This window comes from Pinus tabuliformis, chromosome 2_1 (assembly GCF_031772625.1).
Source record: "Pinus tabuliformis cultivar Carrire ecotype Pingquan chromosome 2_1, CPIR1, whole genome shotgun sequence".
Lineage (NCBI taxonomy): Eukaryota > Viridiplantae > Streptophyta > Pinopsida > Pinales > Pinaceae > Pinus > Pinus tabuliformis.
This window is the reverse complement of record NC_142299.1, coordinates 622,945,639-622,967,817: the sequence shown is the minus strand read 5'-3', so window position 1 is coordinate 622,967,817 and position 22,179 is coordinate 622,945,639. Positions and strand designations below refer to the sequence as shown.

Genomic DNA, 22,179 nt, shown 5'->3' with positions numbered 1-22,179 from the left:
AATTGGAATCATCACTCTCTTCTTTGTATTTTTATGCCTTCCATTTCAAGGTCTAACCACTTATTACCAGCACCATTAACACGTCAAGAAATCTCACTTAACCTATAAACGGTTAGTTTCAAGTCTCCTATTCATAGAATTTATATTTTCACATCAATCGCGGGTAACCACATTTATAAAATGAATGTATTCACTGTATTTACAATATAACAATGCTTTTAACACTTTGAAAGGTAAGTGCAATTAAATTACTATTACGTTAAAAAAGGGTTAACCGAGCGGGTATGCTCAATGCGCATTCTGATTGATATCAGTGATTAGGTGCAAACGACACACAGCGGCCTGGATCGTTCACAAAGCAAGGGAAGGCAGAGGCGATAACAGTAATAATATCGGCGTAGGAAAATGGCGTGGAGAGCACAGTTGTCCCGATATCTGAAGGAGCTCCGCATTCATCTTTGTCAAACCTCGCCATCGAGTGCCTCTACCAGGTACCTTTTTTCATCGTTTCTTCTTTTCCAACACCATGAATTACAGTTCATAGAATCCCATCTATACCAGTTTAGAAATCCCTAAATGCCAATGAATGACAGTCCAGAAGCATTATTCCTGGGGTTTACCCTCAAATCAGCAGCATTATGAATCCTTTTTCAGGTGATCCATTTCGGATCCAGCCACCCATAAAGGTTTAACCATCTAGGAAAGGTCAAACTTACATTTAACCAAGTTCCCACAACAGGGCGTGATTGTTCTATCAAAGTTGCCCAGGACATGCAATTGGCCCCAATTGCTGCACTGGAATTGAGTGCATCTCCCCTAGATGGGAGCCGCAGTGGATGGGGCAACAAGCCAATATCTTCACATTTCGACCAACAACCATTGGGTAATCCCTATTTTTTATTATCCACCTGTTTCTCTTTTTTAATCAGCAAAGATGATTCGTTTTTTAGTTATATATCAGACTCTTTGTAAGAGAGTTCCATCACATTCTTCATAGCTAGTCGAGTACAACATCGGCGCAGAGACCATTGCTCCTTTCCACATGTTATTATATACATATAAATAAAACAGAGGCAACCTTGACAGAACAGAAAAAGTTTGACAGGATTCAGAGTAAATCAAAACCATCACTATCACATAATTTATCTTCCTGGTGGTTCCTTTGGGCTGGTCAACTAGACAATATCGGGCCGCTTGCCATTTCCGTCTGCTATTGGGTTCGGGATTTCTTCCTCAATAAGGTTGATAGTAGTCTTTGCAGCATTTCGTGCATTATCTTCTCTAAACAATATACCGTCCTTTTCTTGAAGGCAGCAACCTCTATGTTCTCCTTTTCCATCCTCGAGCCTGCAACAAACGAACAGAGTTGTTCCAGCAAAGAGATGCATCGTTTCTCAAACTCAGACATCGGACAAGTTTAAAGTTCGTCCCTATCTCCTAGCTTCTTTCCGGAATCTGACAATTTTATTGTAGAATTTGTATTTTGTGATTTCTTCAAGATTTTGGCTTCTTTGAGTTCGAGGAGTTCGGGTCCTCATTAGGAATCACAATGCTTTTGTTGGCCATAAAATTGGAATACCATTCCTGGTTATCGCACCTGCTATGTAAAAGCTGGGGCTCTTTTCTGGTTCACTGGGCCTTTCATTCTGCTTAGACATAACTTCCTCTCCAAGAGTAGTAATATTATGGTTCACAGACTGCTCATCAATTGATTTGCAGCTGTAGGGTGCCAACCTTCAGCCTCTTCTCAAGCGTCCTCTTGCCATTTCTCCAAATCATGGCAACTGAAGTCTCCGGTGTCTTTGCCTCTTCAACGAAAGTATCACGGTGACTTTAAATTCCCGTGGTAATAATTTGGGAAGCATGCACAAATTAGGGCACCTATACCCATGTTACTTATTATTAAGTGCTGAAGTGACAGCTGGGAGAATGCAAGGATGTTGCTCCTCAATAAATGCTGAAGTGACAGGAGGAGAATGCAAGGATGTTTCTCCTCATTAAGTTCTGAAGTGACAAGAAGGAGAATGGATCCTTCCTAAGCTTGTTAAGTCCAATAACTTTTCCTTCTAATTCCTTTTCTCTGATGTGGAAATGGGTCATGACATGATTATGATGTTTTCATTATAATTGCTTGATTTGTGAATCAACAATTTATTTATTTGCTGTCTTTCTAACATGTTTAAATTCCCATTCATCAAAACACGTGCAAGCTTGTTGGATCCAATGGATCTTCCTTTTTATCTTCCATGGAGGCTGTGAATTCTTCCCATTGATGTGCTCTTTTGTCAATTTGGCTTTGAAAACTATCTTCTCGTATGCTTTCCTAAGAGCTTCCTTTACACTAAGGACATTTTAGAAAGAGACCCATGTCTATGTTAACATTTTAGACGATACACATAAATGGCATTTTAGGATACCCATGTCTATATCAACTCTCAGAGATGATTACATGATGCAAAATTCCATGGCTTGGTGGTCTTGACTATACCAATCCCATACCCTCATACATCATAGAATCCAATGGAAATGCTACAATCTTGCTAACCCTGAAATCCTGAAAATTCTTAATTCTATTAAATTATGAATGGGATATGAGATTCTACTTTCTCCATATCAAGGGTGCTTGGAAGCTGGAGCGGGAAGTGATGATTTTCAAAAGCTTTTGGGTTAGGAGCAAGTTAAGAGCGAACTATATATATATATGTCAACGAAAGCATGTAGAATGATGAACTAGTTATAAAAAGCATAAAAACATGGATTAAACCATATAACATCAATCATATAGTAGACATGGAATCATCAACATGGGATCCCACTACATGGGATCATCAACATGAGCTACATAAACATCCTCTAGCTCAAAGTCTATGGACTCCTCAAAATCCTTTGCAACCTTAGTCGTAGTAGCAAAACTAGACATCAAAACTACAAATCAGTAATCAACATGATCACTCATGAAACTCATCATTGATTCAGCACTACTAGAAATGAGATCATCAGCAAGAGCTACATAAACATCATCTAGCCCAAAGTCTCTAGACTTGGATTGCTCAACCTTATAATATGGTAGAAATTGAAAAAGTTTAACATGCCTAACCAATGATTTTGGTTTGAGTGAAGGGTTCATCTCCTGAACCTTATAATATGGTAGAAAAAGCTTTAACATGCCTAACCAATTATTTTCCTTTGAGTGAAGGGTACATTTTAGTTAAGGCCATGGTAGAGGAGCTCAACAAGCAATACCACCATTATCAACTAAGTTCAACAATTAATGACACCAACATCGAGGTACTTAAAGGGTTTCATGCTCTTGATCAAATGCCAATCTCATACCTTCACACATGATAGAATCAATTGGAAACATTGCAATCCCCTAAATCTTGAAATCTTGAAAACCATTAAGTTTGTTGGATTTTGAATGATTTCTAAATTTCTAGTTTCTTCATATGAAATCCAATAAGGCCAAAACCACTCTGAAACATCTTGAGTCATTTCATGGTAATGTTAAAAATTTAAGTAAAAGGATGAAAATGAAAGATAAAGGAAATGCCACTTTTACTTTAAGAATTGAACAATTACCATTGCTATGGTTGAGAATCTTAATCCCCTTTGAAAGCACTAGAGAGGGAGTGAATTTTTTTTTGCGAGAGCGACTAGGGAGTGAATATATTTTGGTGGGAGTGCGCTCCTAAAAATCGCTCCCAAATGGGAGCTATTCAAGAGCGCACTCTCTATGCGCTTCTGTTTAGAGCACGCTTCGGGAGTGGGTGCAGGGGGGCACTCCCTCGCAACCCTACTCCATATGAATTATGATGAGGTTGGAACTTGGAACCACTCTCAAACATCTTGAAACAATTAATGGTAATGTTAAAAATTTAAGTAAAAGTTGACACATTCTCCTCTATCTTACCTTTTAAAAGTTGACACATTCTTCTTTTGTTAGAATTTCTCCGAACCCAACGTGCGTTATTTAATTCCAAACAATTAAATACGAAACAAATACACAGCTAGATTCCTAACTAGAATATTTAGCGGAAGCAAAATTACATCATTTGAATCACATACATAAACAAATTTCTGCCCAATCAACAATTCTTTATTAATAAATTAATCACAAAACTTACTTGCACTGTCATCTTGTGATAATGGCCCAACTAAGAAAATACAAATTACAAAACTGATCACCATCTTTGCTCTCTCTCGGACCCAACACACTTTCACCGAGAAGCCTCTCTCAATCTTGTGCTGCGGCTGTTGTGTCTAAGCACCCACATTAGGCTAAGTTTATAACTTTCCTAAGCTAAGATTGACGACCAAAATTAGCTTGTCATGTTAAATGAAGATTAGTGACATTATTTTAGTTAACTATCCTATCTTTAGTTTTCTCTACTTTAACTCAAGTACAAATCATAAATTTAGCTCACCTTACATGCACTTCTCATGCATGCTAAGTTTATAACTTTCCTAAGCTAAGATTGGCGAGCTCGTCATGTTAAATGAAGATTAGTGACATCACTTTAGTTAACTATCCTATCTTTAGTTTTCTCTACTTTAACTCAAGTACAAATCATAAATTTAGCTCGCCTTACATGCACTTCTCATGCATGTCATACGCAACATATTAATATGTGTGCAACTCATTTGCATACTCTGCATGTCGAATGCAACCTCCTAACGATGCAAATTAAGGTCCTTCTAGTCAAGACACAAGACTAGAAGTACCTTTGAGCTACAAAACTGAACACTCTGTCTTAGTGAGGGAGGTACTTCTGGAAGAACCTCCTCCACCTAGATCTGTCTCCAACACCACCATGTTATCTGCTGTTGTAGTAGCTCCCTCTGAACGAGAAGACTTCCCTGCTACCTAGTTTAGAATCTAATCAAGACTAGTTCCTTCCAACCATGCTCATAGGATCCTGCTCCTAAGCGTCTAACAATGTCATATCATACCAATCGAGGCTCTTGACTGTTCGTGAAGAATCACTCTTCCTCGCTCCTTGCTCCTCTTAGCAACTGACATTGATCCTATAACCAATATCCCCTCAGATATACCCATAGGTTGTCCCAACAACCTGTATGATTGCCCTTGTTTGATGCCAAGCACTACAACTGCATCTAAGGTCGCTCCCTCTAAGTATATAAGCACCTGTCCATTTGGAACAAAATTCTATATACAACATTCTCCAAGGCTGACATTGAGAGCATCTGTACCATTAACCCTGGAACAAATAACATCCTTGTCACCTCCAGAAATCCTCTCGACTCTAGCGGGAATTTGACACATCCAACCCCCTTCACTGCATGCGTGGTGCTAGCTCCATAACTCACATGGCAGTCTGAGTCTATTTCTGAAACACTACGGAACACTAACCTCATTCTTGTCCTATGGCTAGACGCTCTACTGTCCACTAGCCACGATCTTGTGCTAAGTCCTACTAGCATGGCTGTGGGTCTATCTCGGTCCTTTGAGACACCCATGAGTTCTGCTGCCAATCCCCTGATTAGTATGGTCTCCCTCTCTCCCTTTGAGGGCTGACCTCCACCATTCCCATTGGCTACTACTAGCTCTGCCAGCAACTACTATCACATGCCTTGCGACAGATCCCCTGCTTAACAACTCTTGCTGGCCACTGCATCTCGCAGTTTCTTTTATCATGCCCAGTGTGGCATCTTGCTCGTGGCATGATCCCTTGCAACCATCCCGGGTTGCTTTACTATCTACGAACCACGCTTCAGTGTCCTTATTATGCATAGCGTCACTTTGTTGACACCAATACCACTCCACCTACGACCAAGTCCTGTCATTCTATCGCTGCGTAGACCTTATCTCAGCTTGTGTTGCTTCCTTGAGGACTAATTGAGCGGTTGTCAACTCTTGTTCACATGGCGTGGCTGTTGGCATGTATTTTCCACCCGTGGCGGCTAGAACCTTCTTTTCCTTGCCTCTGTATGCACACAACCAACAACTATCTCAACCTACCACATCCTGGATGGATCCTCTTGTGCCTAACGTCAATTGATGTCTCCTTTACGGGCCCCATCGACACTCTTACCATCGTATCAACTCTCAACTTCGACCCATCTCTTCTCAAACTACAAAGATAACTGCTTTCTCCACGGCTGCGCTTGCTAGTTTGCTGGGTGCTCTTGTACCTTCTTGGTCAAATGGGTTGTCACCTTTTTCCAGGCAGCTATAAAGTCCAACCAGTCCCTTAAGAGCACCCTCTTCTTGCGGACCCAGTGCATGATGTCGTACCCAATGGACGACTACATGCAAAACATCGCGTACATAGTCGCTTGCACCTCGTTTGTTGGCCGGAGCTCTTGGAATAACTTGTCCACAACTTTCTCGTTCTTGTCGTCTTCGTTTGTCCAATGGCACTGGTCGACCATCTATAGAGCGTCATACAACTTGAACCTTGACAACTTTGCCTCGATTGAGTCGGTTGATTGGGTGATGTCTGCCGCCCTCTCCTCAAAGCTATCACAACCCCTCACTCATCTGTGGCCCTGTTTGAGTGTTGTCTCCCCGATCGTGCTGCTTGTTGGTACATTGCAGCCCCCAATCTGACTCACTTCCACGCCCCCCTAACCTGCCACTCTCGGTTGCTGTCCGTTGATCGTCTTTGTCGCTTTGGTTTGGTGGCTGTGGCCTGCAGTTGGGTGGCTCAAGCCTATCGGCCACCCATGCCTATCTTTCTTTTTCTACTTTACCATTATTATTATTTTTAAATGACCCTTTTTTATTACATATTTTTTTTTTCTTTGCACGAAAAATAAATTGCTGGTAAAACAATTTCTTCTTGGCCCCTTTAAAAAAAAACTCTCACTGTTTTAACATTTTTTTCGTTCATATGATCCCAACCAACTTGCTTCCAAAGATCCAATATGAACCCTGGCCTGTAATTTCAAGATCGATTCAAAGTTTTGCCTTTGGTACCATGTTAGAATTTCATTGAACCCAACACTTGGTATTTAATTCCAAGCAATACTGAACAAATATGCAACTAGGTTCCTAACTAGAATATTTAGCAGAAGCAAAATTATGTGATTTGAATCACACACATAAACAAATTTCTGACCAAATAGTTCTTTATTAACAAATTAATCATAGAACTTACTTGGGCCCCGTCCTGGGATAATGGCCCAATTGAGAGAATACAAATTACAAAACTCATCACCAGCCTCTCTGCACTCTCTTGGACCCAGCACACGCTCATTGAGAAGCCTCTCTCAATCTTGTGCTATTGTTGTTGTGTCTTAGCACCTCACATTAGGCTCAATTTATAACTTTCCTAAGCTAAGATTGATGGCCAAAATTAGCTCTTCAGTTAGCTCGTCAAGTTAACTGAAGATAAGTGACATTACCTTAGTTAACTATCCTATCTTTAGCTTTTTCTACTTTAACTCAAGTACAAGTCATAAATTTAGCTTGCCTTACATGCACATCTCATGCATGTCACACGCAACACATCAACATGCGTGCAACTCACTTGCACACTTTGCATGTTGAATGCAAGCTCCTAACGAGGCAAATCAAGGTCCTTCTAGTCAAGACACAAGACTAGAAGTACCTTTCGAGCTACAAAACTTAACACCTTTATCTCACCTTCTAAAAGTTGACACATTCTCCTTTATCTTACCATTTCTATCCTTTTACTTCTAAGAATTTAATATTACCTTAATTATCAAGTTGGCAAACTCCTCGAAGTTTAATTCCCCATCTCATTTTGTCTTAAAGAATCATTGGCACAGACAGGGTGATATTTTCTATGGGACCCACAGCCCTCTTGGGCACTTAGGTGGGATAGGAAACTTCAAAGTGCCCAAAGCATCACTGGAAATGGCTGAAATTCCTTGGAACCAGTGTTGCGAAAATCACGTTTTTTGGGAAAAAATCATATTTTTTTCTTATATATATATATATTTTAAATTTTGCCGATTTTTTCTTTTTTCCGGACCCTCTCCAATTTAATCCTGATCACGATTATCGCAACCTTGCTTGGAACCATTGTTTGCTGTACTATATGGGATTCCAAGATTTAGAAATGTTGTATGGTACAGCTAACAATGTTCCAAGGCATTTTGTACTAGTTTCAGCATTTTCAGGCGTTTTTGGTACTGGGACGTGGCCAAACTAGGTGTTTCCTGCAACTTAGATCTCAATTATCCCTTGATCAGTATCATTCCCTAATTTCCAAATAATGGAAATCAAACATTTACTTCAAACTACAATGGCTGAACAGTGAGAATGCCATGGTTCATCTGTTAAAATTGCCAACACACATGCAGTCACACTCAAGGTGAGTGTTACCCATGTTGGACGTAGTATCCACTGCTTGATATAAAACTAGTTAGGGTGCCTGTCATAAAATGGGGATGTAACTCAGTTGTAGAGCAGTCTGCCCTCTTTGAGCAGGTCTTGGGGTTGATTTCTTGCTTGTTCAAGTTTTAATAGTCCTCAAAATAATGAATGCTATACAGATTTCCAAAATTTATGCTTCAATGCAACTTCATAAATTTTACCTTTTTTCTCGAAGGTTTCTTGATCTAGTCCCTATGTATTTGCAACCTTAGGGCTGATCTGAAATGTGATAGAATGGTTGCAAAATCTGTCATGTTGTCTTCAATATTAATGTTCAATGCTTAACAATTTCACCCTCAACTTATGTCAAATTGGCAATAGTATCCGCTGCTTGATATAAAACTAGTTGGGGTGCCCATCATAAAATGGGCATGTAGCTCAGTTGTAGAGAAGTCTGCCCTCTTTGAGCAGGTCTTGGGGTTGATTTCTTGCTTGTTCAAGTTTTAATAGTCCTCAAAATAATGAATGCTATACAGCTTTCCAAAATTTATGCTTCAATGCAACTAAATAAATTTTACTTTTTTCCCGGAGGTCTCTTGATCTGGTCCCTATGTATTTGCAACCTTAGGGCTGATCTGAAATATGATAGAATGGTTGCAAAATGTGTCATGTTGTCTTCAATATTAATGTTCAATGCTTAGCAATGTCAACCTCAACTTATGTCAAATTGGCAATACATATAAGGGCTGAAAACCACCAAACCATAAAGACAATGATAGCTGAAAATCAAATCTGCAATAAGACAATTTGGGACAGCTGAAAACTTCATATATATTTTTATATATAGAAGAGTTAAAGCTTAAGTACATACTCTTAGTTTAAGATAAGTTTTTGAAACCCTGCAAGCTTATCTTTGAGAGACCGTGAGGGCACAGTAGGAACAGTGGTTGTCTGAACCGCGTTTCTTTGAAACTACGGCCTGATATTCGGTCCTCTAGGGTTGCGAGTCACCACTGCATAACAGACAAATCCTAAGCAGCCACCCACAATGTAACAGCAGCTAACTCGGGACATTTGGTGGTGCCTGCAGCCACCCATAAAGTAATCCTGCAGCTAGCAGAGGTTTCTCTGCAGCTACCCACAGGAAGAAGATTCAGTCTCCTAGCACTGCATCTCAGGGCAACACAGTGGTTAGTAATTCAGTGTAGTAACTTTGGATCGGACTGTGTAGCATAGTGGCAATTGGATACTAGTTTATTAATTGTGACAAGTGCAAATCTATGGTAGATTATTGGTTGGTCATATTCATTTTTAATTGGGCAGTCAACCCTAATTGTTGTGATCTGTATTTCCGTGGAAACTTTTATATTTATGTATGCATAGAAGGATATCTATTGTTGAATAATTGTGCATTGTTGTTACGTAGTCCTTTCTAATGTATTTGGAAAACCTAGTCAAAGTAGAACCCTAAGGGCAAAATTTCCTTAGGATGTTACAAAGGTGGCTTACTCATTGGTTGTTACACCTCATATGGGTGCATGATTGACATTCTTCCTTGAGCGTTGGAGACAACTTGGTGACAATCTATGTGCTAGCCACGTGAAGGAGGTTGTTTGCTCAAAGAGCACCCTGCATTGGAGGAGGATTGTTTAGTATTCCAAGGGAGGACGTTGAACAATAAATAGCATTAGTTTGCTTGGACGCTTTGAATGGAGTCTTGAAATTGACTTGGGGATACCTAGGTTGTCATAATGATCATGTAGTTGGAGTGGACCCAAAGGACCATGGCCTAAGAGAGGCATTAGAACTTAGAGCATTTTAAGCCCTTGGAGGAGGAGCATTGGACCTTAAATGAGGATTATTCTTGTCTTGCAGTCTTGCTTTTGGATTATTATTAGCTTGAAGCTTAACATGTGTCACTTGTAGATGGAGCACTCTACATTTGCGGACCTACTTGCATCTTGTAGTTTGCTTGTAGTCGGCTAGACCCAACTTGTAGACCTCCCTTCACTTCTCATAGAAATAGCGGAACAATAGAGTCATTGTAATCATCAATGCTTTGAGAGATTACATTTTATATTTCTCAAGTTAGGATTTAGGAGGAGGAGCACTAGTCTCACTCTCCCTCCCTTGTTCATTCTTCATTGTACTTTATCTCTCTTATCTTGAAACATGGGAAATTCTTCAACATTCTTGGAGTCTAGGGTTAGGGTTTCATCCCTAAGGCTTTTGAGTTAGAGTTTGATGATTAACCTTATTGTACTTGTTGAGGAAGAGAAGAGGAGATGAATTGCATGAGGTCAAGGAGGATTAGAGAGGGTGAACTCTAGCTTGTTACGATAAGTGATAGAATTGCGGTTGCTCAGGAAATTTTAATCTAAATCAAGAGACACATATTATCTCTACTGCTCTACGGAAATAATTCACACTTTATAACAAAAATTTCATACATGCAATAAGAAATAACACACATGCACACAATAGTTTTTCCCGGGGAAAACAATCTACCAAAAACCCCAATGCCTGCTTGCATTAATCTGATGAATATAGATGTATTACAATTGCTTTGCTCAACTGAGCACAACCTGCAAGTGAATAACCTATCTCTCTTCTCACTGAGAAGCTCTGACCCAGACTTAATCAATTTCTGCCTCTGCTTGAGCCCCTATTTCCTTGCGCAATTCCTTGAGAAATTAGGCCCCTATTATTTAGGAATTTCTCCAAAATGGATTGCACAATTCCCAGGGTTGATCGCCTGACCAATATAATAAACTATACACTCAATCTAGTATATAATTAATTGTGCATTGCCTCAGAATCTCCACCACAACTGGGGAACTCGAATTCTCTGCATACATGAGCTAATTTAGTTGCATGCATAAGTTAACTGGATGAGCTTTGAGTTACACTATTGTCCCACTACTTAATTGACCATGCACTAATTCTATTCACTGTTGGAACTAGTTTAACTAAGTACAACTGAAACTAACTACACTGGATTGCTATAAATAAGCAATCAACACATGCAAACTGAACTCTAACTCAATAACTCAAATTTACTGAGTACACTGTGTGACAAAAGCCATGTCACACAAGTTAACTGCATCCAAGTTGTCTGCTGATGTGGAAATCCGAATTTTCTCAATATAATCATGGAAAAATCAAATTGAGAATTTCTTGCTTCATTTTTCAACACTCCCTCTCAGCAAGAAAGGGATTATCAACCACCCCTATCCCGCACTTGTGGAATGTACTGCATGCAACACCTTTCACTATTGCTGTTGCTACCATAACATCTACAACTGAGAAGCATAAAAAAAACACTGAATCAATTGTGTCTGCAACTGTCTACTGGGAAAACTGTGTTGCTGTTGACTCTGCTACTGAGCCTTCTGCTTTACTATCAACACTCCTTTGCAATCCTCAATATCTGGCTGACACTGAATATAGTGGGCCCCTGTAGCAAGGTAATGATCCATGAGGAGAATAGCTCAATGGACCCTGCCCCAAATTTCTGCACTCTTGGACTAGGGCTCTACATCACTCCACTTGACTCCTAGAGGTATAACTGCATGTGCTCCCTCTGCCCACTTGGCTCGAACTCTCCTCCTACTGGAGGTCTCTGACTGGTCCTCTTCATCATCATCCTCCTGGGAATCCCAACTGCCAATTGGTTGAGGCTCCATCTTGATAGCTAAATCATGCTCCCTCTCAACTACAACATCTGTAATCTTTGCCTTGCTCCTCAAGGCTGTGCATGTATCTTCGTCTAATGTGTAGATGCTCTCAATCCCGACACCAAATTGCTTGATTTGACATGAAGCAAGATGCTTGAGGCAGGCCTTCCCATCTCTGAAGACTACCTCATACCCTTTGTCTTAAATCCTCAATTTGTTCATTAGATCAAGTTTCTTGGCTTCATTGCTATTTCTGACTAACTCATTGAGGGTCTTCCACATAGTAAAGGGAGTCTCTTTGCCATGTAATTTCGTGACTATGTGGTCTCTCACACCCTCCAGGGTGATCCTATTGGCTCTAGCTTACATCTTTCTTCCACTGAGTTAGGTTCTGGACGTCAAATGCCTGTGGTTTCGCAACATCTGTCTTGATGTATTCTAGCAATTCATTTTCATCCAATACCGCCTCCATGCAATCCTTCCAAGCAACAAAATTAGAGGTGCCTTCCAAGGTATACTCTAACCTTAGTCCATTGAAGGCCATCTTCTCAGCTCTGAAGAGATCTTGCTCCACTAAACTCCAAATTGGATCCTCCTGAGAAACAACTTCAAAATTCCTGCTCTAATGTGAATCCTGCTTTGATACCATGTAGAAGTACAGTGATAGAATTGCAACTGCTCAAGAAATTTTAATCTAAATCAAGAGACACAATTTTACTCTACTGCTCTGCGGAAATTAATTCACAATATAGAACAAAAAATTCAGACATGCAATAAGAAATAACACACATGCACACAATAGTTTTTCCTGGGGAAAACAATCTGCTAAAAATCCAATGCTTGCTTGCATTAATTTGATGAATAGAGATGTATTACAATTGCTTTGCTCAACTGAGCACAACCTGCAAGTGAATAACCTACCTCTCTGCTCACTAAGAAACTATGACCCAAACTTACTCAATTTCTGCTTCTGCTTGAGCCCCTATTTTCTTGTGCAATTCCTTGAGAAATTAGGCCCCTATTATTTAGGAATTTCTCCAAAATGGATTGCGCAATTCCCTAGGGTTGATCACTTGACCAATACAATAAACTATACACTCAATCTAGTATATAATTAATTGTACACTACCTTGGAATCTCCACCACAACTGGGGAACTCAAATTCTTTGTATGCATGAGCTAATATAGTTGCTTGCATCAGTTAATTGGATGATCTCTGAGTTAGACTGTTGTCCCACTACTCAATTGACCATGCACTAGTTCTATTGAATGTTGGAACTAGTTTAATTGAGTACAACTGAAACTAACTGAACTATATTGCTATAAATTAGCAATCAACACATGCAAACTGAACTCTAGCTCATTAACTCGAATTTACTGAGTAAACTGGGTGACACAAGCCATGTCACACAAATTAACTGCATCCAAGCTGTTTGCTGATGTGGAAATTTGAATTTTCTCAATTTAATCAAGGAAAAATGAAATTGAGAATTTCTTGCTGCATTTTTCAACAAAGGGGTCTTAAAAACCTCAAAGCCTCACTTGAAAGAAAACAAAGATATTTAATCCAAATCCGTCCTAAAAAGTGATTCCAACTCTCCTTTATTTATAGGTTTCCTCATGGGGTTTTCTCAAATGTGAGGGGTTGCAAGTGCAACCCTTGATTTGGGCTTTTTGCCCCAACTACCCCAAAATTTACCCAATGTTGCCCCAAACATTGAATAATTGGGTTTTCCCCTTTATCAATGGCTATAGCCTACGAGGTTGGATAAGCTACTTAGTCCTTTTGTGGGCAATCAATCAACGGGGGATATTGCAACCTCCAACGTGCAAGTCCATCGTGGATTAATCAAGGGCTAACCATACACCATGCACCTCACATCTCATGAAGCACCCCAAAACATTTATACACTTTTAGATTAACCCCAAAACAAATACTTGGAACTATGGTGATGGCATTTCTTGGAGGAGGTATACAATTTGGTTGATAATCTTGCATGAAAGGTGGAGAGGCATCAAGATGCTTTGTATTCGTTAATCCTAGTTACAAGAGAACATCACTTGTGCATACATAGCAATTTTATTATTTGGTGACTTTTCAAGCATTGCAATAATTCACAGTCAAGATGTGTTTGTAACCTTTGTTACTTTATATTTATATCCTTATATTTAATTTGTTTGGGGTCTGTACACTTTTTGTATTTACATTCATGAATAAACTAGTTGTTTTTATCAACCTTGGTCACCTCTGCATTTATTGCCCTTCTATTATGTTTGGTTAGTTTGTTATGCTCTTTTGATTTGCAAGCATTTTCTATCACATGAACAACTTTCAATTTCCTTGAGCTACATGACAACTTTGCAAAATCAAAACTCACAATGCTTGCCTCTAGGGATTGCCCATTCTCCTGTTAGATTAGGGTTGTATCCCATTTTATTTCTCTCACTTCTACTTCTTGCCTTATTTAGAAGTCGCTTTTGCACCTCCTCTTTGTATTTATATACACTCAATAGTCCCATTGAACTAATTTTGTGGTCATTTGATGGACATTAATAAAATAATCTTATCTTATCTACACCTTTCGACTTTGATTGTTATGCTCTTAACTTGCAAGACGATACCAGAATACCAAATATGCGAAGAAATATACCCAGAACATAGAACAATGAGCAATAACAACAAGTATTTTATTATTCAGAAAGCAATGTTCACTTGCCTCTTCGAGGGGGCAACCTCCAATAGAGCTGAGCTCGATTACAAAATAAGACACGATGCTCCTCGAGGGGAGTCTCTATCCTTTATATAGGATTCGTACATGCAATACCATGATTCTTATTAATACCATCTATCTAACACCATGGCCCATTTGCAACTAACTGTGGTCCCTTCATTAAATGCGGGTTAACCACTTGTAGTTATTAATATGGGCTTTATTGACTCTTTACTTAACTATAACTATGACTCGATCCTATTACATAAATAAGGGGGTGAGGGTGGGACCCTAACATGACCACCTCCCCCATAAGAATAGCCTTGTCCTCAAGGCTGAAGCTGCGGAAACCGCTGAAGAATAGTGGCTGGTTCCCAGGTTGCATCTTCCGGAGAGGTGTCTTTCCATTTGACGAGGACTTCCTTGATCATGTGGCCACGCAGGTGCCGTTCTCGTGTGTCCAGAACCTGTTCAGGTTGGACAAACATGGGACAACTGCAAGCACATGAGACATGCTGTATGACAACATGGTTTAACATACCACATGGGACAACAGTGTGGCAACATGATGCAGCTATGGCACATGGGACAACTGTGGTAGCATGGTGCTGCAAGTACATGATACATGCTGTATGACAACATGGTTCAACATACCACATGGGCAACATGATGCAGTTATGGCACATGGGACAATTGTGGTAGCATGGTGCAACAATGGCACATGGAACATCTAGGATATGATGCTTGGTGGAGCATGGCAAATGGGACAGCAAGGACATGGTGCTTGGTGGAGCAAGGCACAATGGGACAACAACAATAACATGGTGCAACAATGGCACATGATGCTGTACAATGATGGGCATAGTAAGGTACATAATGAGGTAGCACTGGTGAGTGCATCAAGATGATAAGGTACAACAAGATGTTGCGGTACAGGAAGGTTCAACAGTATAATAATGAGGTCCAGCATAGTGATGATGGGTGCAGCATGGTGCAGCACAGTGAGGCGCAACATGATGACGAGGTGCAACACTATGATAGGTGATGGGGTCACCTGGGAGAATTAGTTGAAGCAGCATGTCTTCAACTGAGTTCAACTACCTCATGTATCATCTTCTTAGAGATGATCTATGCTCTTATTTAGATAAGTCAAAGTGTTGACTTCTATTGTATATGTACTATCTCTCTCTCTCTCTCTTTGCTAAACTATTGAAGAACATATAAGAAGAATTGATCAAGGGTTTCCCCACATTGGGGTTTGTTTGTAGCTAGTGCCACATCTTGTGTCCTCTTGTCTTGGCTTTTCTTTTGCGATTTATGTTTATGTTCTATCTGCAGTTTAGTTTAATGCTGATGTGATTGCTAATCTGGAAAAGATATATTTTTTTTTTCTAGTTAAGACTAACCTAAGTACCCACGGGGGATTTGAACCGGTGACCTATCGCAAGGAGTGCCTTAACAGCGCACCCATTCACCGTCAATCCAAAGCCCCGGGGGCAATCTGGAAAAGATATTGAGGTAACTGTGAAAATTGCAATAAATTGCTCTAAGCATAGAACATACCAAAAATTAACAATTGTCCTAAACTCAAGAAGGACAACAAGAAAAGAAAAGACAAAAATGAAGCCCATATCACCAAAGAAGTGGAAGAACTTTAGAAGAAGAAGTTATAGAAGGAGGAAGTGAAAGGCCTTTATTTTGACTAAAATAACCTCCTTCACTTTTTCTATAAGAAGATAGTAGTCATGATGGAAAACATAACAAGTATGATAAGATGCATTATAGCTGAGATAGAGATGACATCATCATAGAAGCATGATATAACCGAAGTTGAAGTCTATATAAAGCAGTCATCATGATAGAAAGGAAGTAGATCATGGTATCTTCTTTGAAAGCATGAAAAGACAACCGAAATAGTAGTATATATGGTTGGACAAAGTCATATAGCAAGATAAATTATAAAAGAGTTCATCATACATCATCATTATTAGAAAGGAGCATTTGTAGAATGAGGATCATGAAAATCTTTATGAGAAGGTTCACCCCTACTATGGAGAAAGCAAGTGCTTCATTAACAGTGCACATTCCACCTTGTGTGGGATCCATTGGTAAAGTATGATGACAAAGATGTGCAACGTGTTGAGTTGCTTGAAGTACTTTCATCTTCAAGCAAGAAAAGGACGCTGCTAGAAGGAATTCTAGATGACCAAAAAAAGGAAAAAGGTATGTTTATATTTAATAGATAGCATGGTTGAATGCTCTATCTCATGAGCGTTATCAAAGAAGAAGGATCTCTTCCATTAGAATGATGAATGAAGGCATCTAGACAATTTTCGTTGAACTCTTCTACATATTGATAAGATAAAATCAACATAATATGACCTGATGGAATATGAGGTGGTTGACAATCATGGTTCTTATGTTGAAAGAACCATGTAAAGAAGATCATGAGGAAAGCAATATGTGAAGAAGATGAAAGAAGAGTTCGTGGGAAGATGCATCTATAAGATAAGATAAGTGATCAACATCTGATATCTAGAAGGATTAGCTATGACATCTCCACAAAGAAGGTATGAAGACCCTAATATGTATGATGGAAAAGGAAAGCCTTGGTAATATGTGTCTTGGAGATGGATTCATACATATGCAGGATGTTGATGCTGCAAAGAGTTGATGTCAAGACAAAAGGCCATCGTAAAGAGGTAACTTTGATTTATTGTTCATTTTGATTTTTGAAAGCATCTGGTTGGGTTGTTACAGGGCTATTGAAAGAGGGTTGTAGGAAGTCACCTCGTGTACTCTTGAGATTGGATGGAAGATCCTGAAAGAAACATGACATGGAAAAGGTAGCTGTATGAAGGAAAGCCAGATGTGGACTAGAAGATCACTTTCCGATGAAGAGAGATGACGTGACTATGGGTTCAACCCTATGGTTCGTTGAAGGGAATTGATGGAGAAAGATCGCCGAAGCCCTACAAAGAAGTTATGATGAAGAAGGCTCCATAATGAAGAAGATGAAGTTCAGGACATGCTGCAGAAAGAGGAGCCCTACAAGCAGTTGAGAGTACCATGATCTACACCAAAGAGCATATAGCTGCTGATTGGAAACAAGTCCCTAGTTGAGAGGGAGCTTGGGCAAGTCCCTTATTAAAAGGGAGCTTCAGAATATATCTTTTATAGGAATGTGTAGATCCTCCCTAGTTGAGAGGGAGAGACACATCATTCTTGTCTTCATGATATGAAGAAAGAATGGAGGATTGTCTAAGCATCTGAGATTGATTTCGATACTCTTTGAGGATGTGGTAGGGCATCCAATAGGCAAGAGTAGTCGAAGAGGAAATTCCTTAAGGATGTGTTATTCCAAGACAAGAATGGTCCTAAAAGGACATACCTTGTGAACATCCGGATGGGGTATGTGCCTTGAGAGACAATGATAAGGGTGTATATAAATCATTGGTTTACCGAACATTGTGCTCTGATCTTGTGGAGAGATAGAGCTGTTAGTCAAGGCCTTGCTATGTGACAATGCTGGTTGATATGATGAGATGCACTGGTATAAGCTGAGAAAATAGCTTATGAGATGGCTTACCAATCCGACTCTTCTTATGAGAATTCTTCAGTATGAGAATGTCCAAGTACCATGTATGGATTATGAATACCTCCCTAGTTAAGAGGGAGTGTTGAAATGTGTAACTAGGTTCGGTCTTCATAATGTCTATTGTAATCATGATTTTATATATTTGATATTAAAGAGAAAAGAAATTTATTATTGTCATTCTTGATGCATGGGTTTCATGCTCAAGATAAATTTATTTATAGGTCAAGCACCCATTGAGTGCTTCTAGGTTTGTCATAGAATTATGAAGTCAAAAGAGTCATTGTCATACATGAAAGGCCCCTTTGGGCATGTTGTATCTTGTAAAGAAAATTTTTGTAAAGTCAAAAGTGTCATAAAGACCCTCCAAGACCTTGTCAAACAAGTCAGCCTACAAGAAGGATCAAGTCGGCCTCATGGACAACAATTCGACCTCCTAAGAAGCCTATATATAAGGGAACCTCGACTTCATTTGGAGAGACATTCATTCAAGCAAGAAAGAAGTTTGATCTCCTCAAGAAAGAAGCTGTAAGACAAGGAAAAAGGACAAAAATCAAGGAAAAGAAGAAGAGCAGCAATATCGAAGTTTTGGATCTCTCTCTCTCTTGTGTTAGGGTTTCTAATGTAGCTGTTAGACCAAGATTGCAGAAGTTGTTGGGAAAGTTGGAGCTATAGAAGAAATTGTTGGGGAAGTCGAAGTTGCAGAAGAAGTTGCTGGGGAAGTCGAAGTTGCTGGAAAGTGAAAGTTGCTGCTAGGTCAAAATTGCTAGAAAGTCGAAGTTGTTGGGTCGAAAATGCTGGAAGTTGCTAGGTCAAATAGTTGGAAAGAAAAGTTCATCGAGAAGGAGAAGTCTGACTTGGTCTTGGAGGGGTCCTTGACAAGGGTCTCAGGTCTCGGAATTCATCATTTGATGTTATATAAGAGAAGAATTCTTGTGGGTTTCCTTGGCCCTGGCTTACAACCTACATTCTGTGTCCCCTTGTCTCATTGATCTTTATTGTTTGGTAGTTGTTTGATGATAGAAAACACAATAATAATCAAGTTGGATAAGAAGCTAATCAAGTTAAGTAAAAAGACATCACAAGCAATTATCAATTTACGAGAAATCACCTAATTTAGCTGCCCCTAGATTTCTCAACAAACCCAAGGTCTTTCATCTCAAATTTGGAGGCAAGCTCCCACTTACACTGAATGATCAAAGGCTCTGCTCTTGTCAAGAATAAGTCATCAACATATAAAACTAAAATCAAAGGCATACCTTGGACAACCTTGAAGTAGAGGTTCGAGTTGGCATTGCTTCTGGTGAATCCCAACTTCATCTGGTATTCATTGATCTAAGCATATCTAGCCTTGGGGGCTTGGTTCAAACCATAGAGGGCTTTCTTCAATCTGCAAACATGAGTTACCCTGTCATGCTCTTCAAAGCCCTGTGGTTGTTCCACGTACACCTCTTCCTTAAGAATACCATGCAGAGAGGCTATCTTCACATCCATTTGATGAAGTCTCCAACCCTGATTAGTAGTGAGAGCAATGATGCATCGTATGGTAGTGTATCGTGCAACAAGTGCAAATATCTCATCATAATCTTCGCCCTCTTTTTGGGAGAATCCTCTAGCCACAAATCTCGCCTTGAGCTTCTCAATGCTACCATCAACTGCATGTTTGATTTTGTATAGCCATTTGGAAGTCACAACAGACTTCTCTTCACTTCTCGGAACCACCTTCCATACATCATTCTTCATGATAGACTCATATTCCTCAGATATGGCATCTCTCCGAACCCGTTCCTTCACGACTTCTTCATAGCTTCAAGGTTCAACTTGTATAATGTCACTCATTAATGTTGCATATCCCTGATATTGACGAGGCTTCTTGCTCTCTTTGAAGGTGCCTCTTGGTGTAGCATGTCTCTCTGCATCCTGTAATGTGTCACAGAGCGACAAGGGTCTCTTCTTGGTGGGAGGATCATAAGGAGGAGGATCTAAAGGATCCATGGGTTCCATAGGCTCATTTGCAAGGTCAGGCTTGGGCATGGATTTCTCAACATCTACATCCATAGTATCATCCCTTCTCTCAGTGCTGGCAACGACAGGAGAGTCCCTTTCTTTCCCAAAGGCAACATCCTCATCAAATGTCACATCCCGACTAAACTCAATGTTTCTTTGGCCTGGCACATGTATCCTGTAAGCTTTAGAATTTTCACAATAACCTAGAAATGTACCTCTCTTTCCTAAAGCCTCAAGCTTTGACCTCTTCTCCATCAACGCATGAAAGTAGACAGGGCAACCAAAGATTCTCAAATGTCCAACTTCTAGTTTCACACTTTAAATACTTCTTCAGGAGTCTTGTTTCCCAAGGCATGATGAGGGCTTCTATTTTGGACATATACAACAATTTTTGTAGCTTTCCCCACATAAACATAGGAAGATTTCGATCATGAATCATGGATTTGGCAACTTCCATGATGGTCTTGTTCTTCCTCTCAACAACTCCATTTTGTTGAGGGTTGTATGTAATAGTGACCTCCCTCTTAACCTCGACTTCTCAGTAGAAGTCTTTGAACTTATTTGAAGTATATTCTCCTCCATTATCTATCCTCAGGTTCTTGATCTTCTTTCTTGTTTGATTTACCACAAGAGCATTGAAATCCATGAATACATAAAAAACAATCCTCGGTCTTCAAGTAGAAGATCCAAGTTTTACGATAGTAGTCATCAACAAATATTGCATAGTATAAATATCCTCGAAGAGATTTCACTGACATAGGCCCACAAAGATCAAAATGAATAAGATGAAGGATATCCTTAGATCTGCTCCTACTAAAAGGGAATGGTTCCTTGACATTCTTCCCACTGGCACATCCCTGGCATACACCTTTATGATCAACCTACATCTTGGGTATCCTTGTAGCTAGTCTGCTTACAATATGCAAAGCTTTATAAAATCTACGGTGCCAAAGTTCACACTTATTTGTACTATCATGAACCAATGCTTGAATTGGTCGTCCACAAACTTTGTATAGGCCATCATCCTGGACACTAATTGTGAAGGTTGCCCTCATGCTAGAATTCCTTGGCCAAGCAAGGACTTTTCCATCGATGGTTGCAACTCTAAACCCCTCGTCTTCCATGGCAGAGACAAAGACACGATTCTTCTTTAGGCTTGGCACATACAACACATTATGTAGAAGAATGGTTTGACCATAATTCAAATGTAAAGAAGCAACGCCATACTTGTTGACATCATGAGTAGAATTATCCCCAAGTATAATTCTCAAATTTGACTCCCTCTCAGCCAAATTTGAGAGGACCTCACGATACCAAGTGAAATGTCTAGATGCCCCACTATCCAACAACCATCTGTGCTATCCGAAGAGGAGCTAGAAAGAGCAACAACAAGAACATATTTAGATTGAGAATTCACAACATTATTGTCATACCTTGTACTTCTAGTCCTATTTTGAGGGCGTCGGGGCTCTTCAACACTTGTATGGGCAACAATACCTCCTTTTCTCCTTCTATTGTTGAAGTTGTTGTTGTTGCCATTATAGTTGTTGCTGCTAGGCCTTTGAGCATTTCTTCTATTAGGACAATCTCGAGCAATGTGGCCAAATTGGTCACACCTATAGCATTGGACTCTTGAAAAGTCCCTTCTATTGTTGTTGAATGGTGGGGCTGACTTCTTTGTCTTCCCTTTGAATGGTTTTCCTTTTCCTTTTCCTTTCTTGACATTGGCTACAAACGTTGTAGGTTCTTCTTCATCTTGTCTTTGAATTCTCCCTCTGGAAATGAGCCTGGATTCTTCTTGAGTGCACAATCCCAAGAGTTCATCAAATGAAGGGATCTCCTTCTTGCAACTAATGCTAGTAATGAATGTCTCCCAAGACATGG

At 39.7% G+C, this 22,179-nt stretch overlaps 1 protein-coding gene across 2 annotated transcripts in view; it reads left to right on the top strand.

The window, feature by feature from the left end:
• Positions 1 to 273: 273 nt before the first annotated feature.
• LOC149202089 (NADH-ubiquinone oxidoreductase B8 subunit) overlaps positions 274 to 22,179 on the top strand; it is a 64,218-nt gene continuing 42,312 nt past the window's right edge. The window contains exons 1-2 of one of the 2 annotated variants that reach the window (XM_089403080.1): positions 352 to 491; positions 740 to 883. In XM_089403080.1, coding sequence (XP_089259206.1) covers positions 837 to 883 — 47 coding nt within the window. In that variant the 5' untranslated portion in view covers positions 352 to 491; positions 740 to 836. Of the gene's footprint in view, positions 492 to 739; positions 884 to 22,179 lie in introns of both variants that reach the window. The other variant, XM_089403079.1, reaches the window with a different exon arrangement.